General features: G+C 45.5%; 1 protein-coding gene across 1 annotated transcript; it reads right to left on the minus strand.

Annotated features, from left to right (window-relative positions):
- Positions 1-2,804: 2,804 nt before the first annotated feature.
- On the minus strand, positions 2,805-4,220 carry LOC4817380 (lipase 3). Its single transcript, XM_001356727.4, has 3 exons — positions 4,055-4,220; positions 3,270-3,992; positions 2,805-3,212 (listed from the first exon to the last, which is right to left on the minus strand). The coding sequence occupies exons 1-3, from the start codon at positions 4,169-4,171 to the stop codon at positions 2,820-2,822; spliced, it is 1,233 nt and encodes a 410-aa protein (XP_001356763.3). The 5' UTR covers positions 4,172-4,220; the 3' UTR covers positions 2,805-2,819.
- Positions 4,221-7,425: the final 3,205 nt, after the last annotated feature.

Raw genomic sequence — 7,425 nt, forward strand, 5'->3', positions numbered from 1 at the left:
CAATGAACTCGAGGTCGTAACTAGATCAGATCGTAACAATTTCTGCCCAGGACAAGGATGTACCCAGGATTTTGCGAAGGAAATGCGTTTGCGATTTTTAGGCGTAAGATGATAAAGATAGATAGATATTAAGAAGGATTAATTTGGAAAACAATATCAAATCAATCAGGCAAAAAACTTTTTTTTTTATGGTCTCTGGGTGCACCCTTGGTCCTTGGAGAAAGCTCAAAAAACTCACATATGCACCATTATTTTTACAGAATTTCCATAATTGAAGAATTGTTTTCAGAGCTTTCAATAATTTGCATAATTATTTTGTTTTTATTTTATCATTTCCAAGAATTTCAGATTTTCGTTTCGTGGCTGTTTTTGGAACTAAAAAACACGTATGGCGCCACCTTGAAATATGGTGGCCATAAATAGAACCTGAAATTCCCTAACTGGCAACATTGTACCGCAACACGTTCGCAATATATATTAAGCCTCCAAATTCACAACATTCGTCTTCTACTGCTAGCCGAGTTCAGAACCTTATACGGTGAACTACTTGGCAAGCAGTTCCATAATGACTGCTTGTTCTGCTGACAAATTTCTTGGGCATAAAATAAATCAAATCCACCAAAAAAACCAACCAAATTTCCGATTTGATTTGTTTGTGATTAAGCAAATGGAAATTTAATTACTTTGAAGCCCAAAAACTTGGCAACCAAAACCAAAACTACCCTTTGTTTTGCTCACATATGTCAAAATTGTAGGAAAAACGAGAATTATGGGCTTGGAGCGTTATAGTTGAAACACTGAAAGGAAAAATATACGTTTTCTAAAAAAAAAAATAAAATAAAATAATAATTTTTGGAGTAAAAGTTCGATTTTAATCAAAAGAAACAAATTTTTTGGGCAGTTCTGGAACTCCTTTGGAGCTCCTTTTACTCCTCTGTCTCTTTGTGCTTGGGGAGGCCCTACCCCAACATCGAACAATCTGCATTTTACTGAACTTTTTGACAATAAACATTTGGCCAAAAAACATGAGCGCGCGACACTTGCCGACATCTTGGCTGAGCATAAGATTTGTTGCAATTTTTGCGCTGGTCTCTCTTTTGATTTTTTTTTTGTGTCTTCCTTTGTTTTCTTCCAGTTGAACTTTTCATTTTTGCTTGCATATTTTTATGTGGAAAATTTTTCAATTTCTGCAATTGCAACTTTTGTTTCAAGTTGTTTTCCAGAGCCCTTTCCCTGAGTCGCTCGCTTTTGGGCGACTTTTGTCTAAATTATGCATACAAAAGTGTCGCAGCCACTTAGAGAGAAAGCACAGCGCATCAGAGGCATAGAAAGAGCACAGAATAAAAGAGACACAGAGGGGGGCAGAGAGAGAGGGGGGGTAGATGGGTTGAGTAAAAGTTTGTCAGTGCTGTGCATTTTCCGCTCGAGAAATACTTTTAACACTTTCTGTTTGCCTTTTTCCAACAAATTGAAAACGAAAATAAAGGATTATAAGCGATGGGGACAGCACAAGACGCGGGTCGGATGGGGATTTGTGGGGAGGGAGGGCAGACCCCCCAGATGGGCATTTGTGGGTAGGGGGGGACTGGCCCCCACCCCTTCTGTCTGGCGGGTTTTCTGTTGTCGCGACAAAATCCTTTTACACTTTATTAATTTTATTTCTCTGTTGGCTTTGATAATTTGCAATTTTTTTTCGGCCCCGCCCCGCCATTCGCATTATCCTCCTCTTCCACATCAGCGGTTAGCCATTACCGAAGGGCTACAGCCTGCTGTCGGCCTGGCTCTGCGGTTAATTGCCAGCAGCTTCGTTCTTGGTCCAGTGGCCAAAAGGTACAGGCCGGAATTATTCAAAAGTTTGCACCGAGGCCGGGATAAGACCTTGTGGGCCATGACAAGGAATTACTTGCGAGTCAATTAAACTTCAGGGTCGCGTTTTTCGCCAAAAGAAAATTCATTAATGCCTAAATAGGCGATGATAGGGGGGCTGTTGCAAGTAGTTTGACAGCTTGAGGGGTTCGAAAGAGAGTAGGAGAGGGGGCGGAGTCCAGAAGGGATCTTGGAGTCTGGCATTTTGCCTAGGGAACAAACCCAAGAGCTGCTTTATTCCTGCCTACAAACAGTCCCTTAGGAAGGCATAGGAATCGGTTCTTTCTCAGAGGCAAATGCCGACATTCAATGCCTTTTTTGTTCTTCTAATTTATTGGAGTTTCACATAATTAGTTTAACTTCAAATAAAATCAAAATTCCCCTGAAATCAACGGCGTATTTCCTTACCACTAGCCCCTATCTAATCTCTCCAATCAGCTTTCTAGGCCATTTCCTAGTCACATATATTCCGCATTCCCAGAAACCAAATAAAACCCCTTTTATCACTGCATTTTCGCGCTTGGCCTTATCGCAACCCGTTCCACATAATCTCAGGTCTCAAGACCACCACAGCAGACCCTATAAATCATCATTATAAGCATATTTGCAACTGTCCCGCGAGGACCGCCCAACAAACAGACAAACAAACTCCCAGCCAAGTGCTAATTGCTATAATTTTGCAGGGGGGGGAAGGGAGTAGAGCGGAGGGATGCCAGGAGCCGAGACCCGCTAACCACGTACTCCAGCCAGCGATAATGTTTGTCAAGGAAGCAGCAGCAAAAAATTGTTGAACATCACAGAGGCGTGACCAGACAACAATCCGAAACCCAGAGAGGGAGAGGCAGACACTTGTTAGCTGCTAATTAGCCTGGGCTAGCCATGCCTCTACGCCTTAATGTTTGTCGAGATTTGCACAGGAGAAGGCATCCAGATACAGATACTTTTACAACGATTTATTTGCCCCTTTCTTCGTAGGCCTTGGTGTGGTCCAAGACCAAATCATTTATGAGGCTCTTGACCTTTACGGCAAATATAAAGTCCAAGTGGCCCCAGGTAGGCTCCGGCACCTCGTGGAGCAGCGCCAGATTGGGCAGCAGTTCGGGCAGGCGTGCCACATCGTCCTTGTTGGCCGAGCCATCGGATAGGCCGTAGTACAGATACAGCTCGGCGGTAATCTGGGTGAGATCGTAGGAAGGGGGCTCCGCCACGCCGTAGTACGCCAGATTCTTGCGGCTGCCCCAGTCGTAGAGGCGGAACTGGTTGGAAGTGTAGGACTGGATGTAGTGGATGGCCTGATTGGAGGAGACGCCAGCGGGATGGGTCTCGGTGATTTGGGGGAGGAGGGTCTGCAAAGAGGATGCATGAAGTGTTGGACAGACCTAAGGATGGGGGCCACAACTCACCCTATTGAGGTTACCAATGTCGGGGCCACCCCAGAGAATGGCCAGTGTCTTGCAGTAGCTCAATGTCAGCGGCTGGTTGCTGCAGGTTGTGTCCAGGAATCGCTGAAGGAAGTCGTTGTAGGGCAGCAGCACCTGGTTCTCCAGCAGAGCCGAGCCCAGGCCCGGCTCGCCCAGAACTGGGGCCGTGGCCACTATCAATCCCTCGGTCGTGTTGCCCATAAACACCGACGGGGCCAGCATGTGGGCTGTCTTGATTTTGGCATTGTACTCGGGCCTGAACGAGCCCATCACAAAGAACGAGGTGCAGCCCTGCGAGTGGCCCACATAGTGGAGGGCCCGCTCCTGGGTCAGCTCGAGGATGTAGTCAATCATGGCCGGCAGATCGATGGCCCCAATCTCGTGCCAGCTGAACTTCCAGAAGTACGGATGCCTCACGTTCAGCCGGGTGTTGTTCCGCGAGTAGAGATTGCCCCGGGCATTGCCCAGCCAGACATCGTAGCCGGCGTCCGCCAGGTTGTACGCCAGTGCATCGTCCGGCCCATTGAGCAGGAAGCAATCCGAGCAGCTGAACAATCCGTGCATGATGAGCACCGCCGGCCGCTGCAGCTGGCCATTGTTCAGCCTCGGCGAGTGCGGGATGCGGAACAGGTTCAGCACATAGCCGTCCGGGGTCTCCACGTAATGCGATTCGGCCGGGTAGCCCTCCGACTCGATGCGTTCGGCCTGCAACGAAACTCACGCTCAGCTCTCGAATCTTATTTGAAATGTCCAAATCTCTGTCCCACCGAAGTCCTTAGTCGCTTGAATGGTATGTCTATAAAAGGATCAAAGTCGTCCGTATCCTTGGCCACTGCCAGGACCGCTGTTATGGCCAGAGCTGCCAAAAGCAGTTCCTTCAACATTTTACTATGGATTCCTTTTGCCTTCTGCTCGAAGAGAAGCCTCCTCTAAGACTGTTCTACCGGGAACTGACTTTTCTACTGTGTTTCTTTCAGTTGATTCCAATCTAATCTGGCGATTAGAAGTCGAGTGCTGAGATGTGTGGGGTCCGATAGGCGATATCAGAAATACGCGTCTAAATCCAAGATTTATATACTTTCGGCTTTCCATTTATTAGATTATTTTGTTTTGGCGACGAGGCACACAGCGATATGGTTAATTATTTGATGGCTTTCAACGACCCTAAATTAAACACACTTACCTTGTGCTCGAAGAGCCCAGTACTCAAGACCCTGAAGGGGCCGCAGACTGTGCTTAGGCGAGTTATTTTAATAATCATACAATTAGACTATATTTTGACACAATTGCTGGAAAATAGATAGGCCTAAAGACCTTTAAGGTGAAGTCTTAATCAAATAAAAAAACTAATATTAAAAGCCTTCAGAAAATACCTAAAAAATAAAGCAACAACTGCCTTTAAAGGCAAATAAATTGAAACGACTGCAGCTAAATCGTATAACAGTTGACAGGAAAACCAATAACAAAACCGAAAATTGTGTTCCAAACAAACTTTGACCTTCCTTTGAGGGTCCTTCCTTATCAAAATAAATCTTAAGTCTTAACCCACACAGCGGATGAATTCTTTACCATTTAAAGCCACAAATAAGAGAATGTCCCATGCCTAGGACAAGCCAATGCTCAAAAAAGACTTGAGAAGTAGATACCCAGAATGTGAGAAGCAGATCAACTCGCTTAAGAGGAAGATGGCGACGGCGGAGCTCCTTATAGCCATGGATCAAAGGCCCGTAGAACAGATCCGCAGGTCTGCAGATCCCTCGTACGACAGGGAATATATGTAGGCTTACCATATCTCATAACAGTAGTAATTCTAGAAAGCGTGGAGAAGCGCCTTCTGGTATCCCAAAGATATATGTGCCATAGTTGATATTCTCTAAGAGCAACACCCGAATTTTTAAGCCAAAGAAAGGCATGTTACTAGGACCCAACAAGTGTAATGTCTCCCTTTAATCATTGCTCAAGAATTATACTATTTTCCTCGGAGGATCTCCGCACTATCCTTCCCCCATTGGCCAATTTCCAATTCCCCCAATTTCCCAATTCATTCCAGCAGTAGAGCGCATAAGTATTATCCCATTCACAAATATGTAGCTTCAATCACAGGCCACCCCCTCCACCCCCCTCGGTACCTCAACCCACCCCCCCCCCACCCCCCGCAGACCAATTCCAATCAGACAGAGCCCCAAGTGGAGTAAAGAGCCCGACACGCGTATCAACGAGTTGCGCCTGACTTGCTGCGATTTTTGCATTATGCCAGTGAATTGTAATGCGGCAAGATAGTGCGGAGTGGCAGAGTGGGGAGTGGCAGAGTGGGAGGATGGTTGCAGGAGCTGCAGGAGCCGCTGTAGGTACTCTTCTGGTGGCGGTGGCTCCACACTGAGATTGGCATTAAGCATGGCAAAAGCCACAAATTGCGAGCATCGAGGGCTGTCATTCTCCACGAAGCTCTCTCTTCACGTGGCCTTACTCATTCTTTGTGTGTGTCTACAGTGAGAGAAAATATTCATAGAATTCTGATAGAAACAGGATATAACAAGCCTCTGTTCAAACCCGTATCATAGACAATACTTTGATTGCCCCTCCCAGTCTCTGTTGATCCCCAAATCCTCTAAATATTTCTCTCAGTGCATGTGTCTGACTGCGGTTGGCTGTGTGTGTGCCTGTAGTGTGGCATTGTCATGCCAATGTCGACGACGACGCCGACGGATGTGCAGAGGAAAGAGAGATAAACCGAACCAAACGTAAATGCGGTTCATTGAAATTATGTGAAGCGGAGGCAGAGATATAGAGGGGGAAGGGGACGGGGGACGGAGTGCAGCACAAATGGGAATGGCATACATTTTGTGGAAATTGCCAGGAAGGCAAAGTACAACAAAATACAAGACCATCCAACAAAATAAAACAGCATGAAACAGCAGTTAGAACGCCATATAGGAGATAGGGGAGTATTTCGACCTTTGGATACTCAGCTAAAAGTCGAAAAAAATAGGGAATTATGTAAAGGAAAATTACCTTACTTTAAGGGGATTTTGGGAGGTTGGAGGGAGTCCTGGAAAGGTCGGAAATGTAATGGATCTTGGGTCTGATTTTTAGATGAAACTGTAGTCCAGTATCCAAGGCATAACAACTTAGAAGATCTAGAATATATATACCTATGGCTTGGAGTCGGATAAGACATCTTCCTTCTTCTGAGAGTGGCCTGCGTCTCATTCAGATCCACTCTTCTCTCTTGAAAGCAGTAGGATCAGATCCAAGGCATTCTCTTTCTCCACAAACTCTTCTCTGGTGAGGTCGAATCCAAGATGAAGAAGACAGTAATTCCCAAACGGGCAGGACGGACAGCAGAGGGCATCTTAACAGGCATTACTTTCCTCTTCATCTTCCACTCTGTCCTTCATACTACTCTGAATATAAATCCTTCCTTAATTACTATAAAATTTTTCCATCCATCCAAGGTCAAATCTCCTTTAATGAATAATTAAATTAAATTCTCTTTAATTTGTAATTGTTGTCTCTGAAGAATTGCCATAACCTGCCTGTAGTGTCATTTATGTTGTAAATTTCTCGTATATTTTTCCCTAGCTAAAACCCTACATTTTTCGATTATGCTCCTTCAAACCCCTGACTACCCTGTACAAATACTGCAACTATTTTTTAGCAGTGAAAATTGCAAATGTCAGACGAATTAAGAAAGAAGAAACTACAAAGTTGTCTACTACGAGTAATCGTGGAAGAAGTGCCCTTGCTCGTTAGTTCGTTGGAGAAATTACTTTGCGGTTGGTCGCTGTTTCGTCTTCCTCCGCCACTCGTCACTCGTCACTCGTCAGTCGTCACTTTCCACTCGGAATTCAATTAAACGACTTAATTGGTGGCCTGATGAGTGCCGACTGTTTGCCAAATGCATTTAGATTGCATAAAAATTGGTTTTTTGCTGTCTCTGTTGTGGCTTTAATACTGGCCATGGGAATCGTGACTTATCATAAATCTAAAGTTACGCCGTCGCGTCGCTGCTGTCTGTTGTCTGTGGCCAAGACACCAGCCGTAGCCCGCCCCTCAATGTGTCAAGTTGGCCAAGTCAAAAAGCCACTTGCTCAGGCGTCGCAGAGCCCCTGTTCTGTGTCCGGGGAGGGGTCAGGGC

The sequence above is a fragment of the Drosophila pseudoobscura genome, chromosome 4 (assembly GCF_009870125.1).
Source record: "Drosophila pseudoobscura strain MV-25-SWS-2005 chromosome 4, UCI_Dpse_MV25, whole genome shotgun sequence".
Lineage (NCBI taxonomy): Eukaryota > Metazoa > Arthropoda > Insecta > Diptera > Drosophilidae > Drosophila > Drosophila pseudoobscura.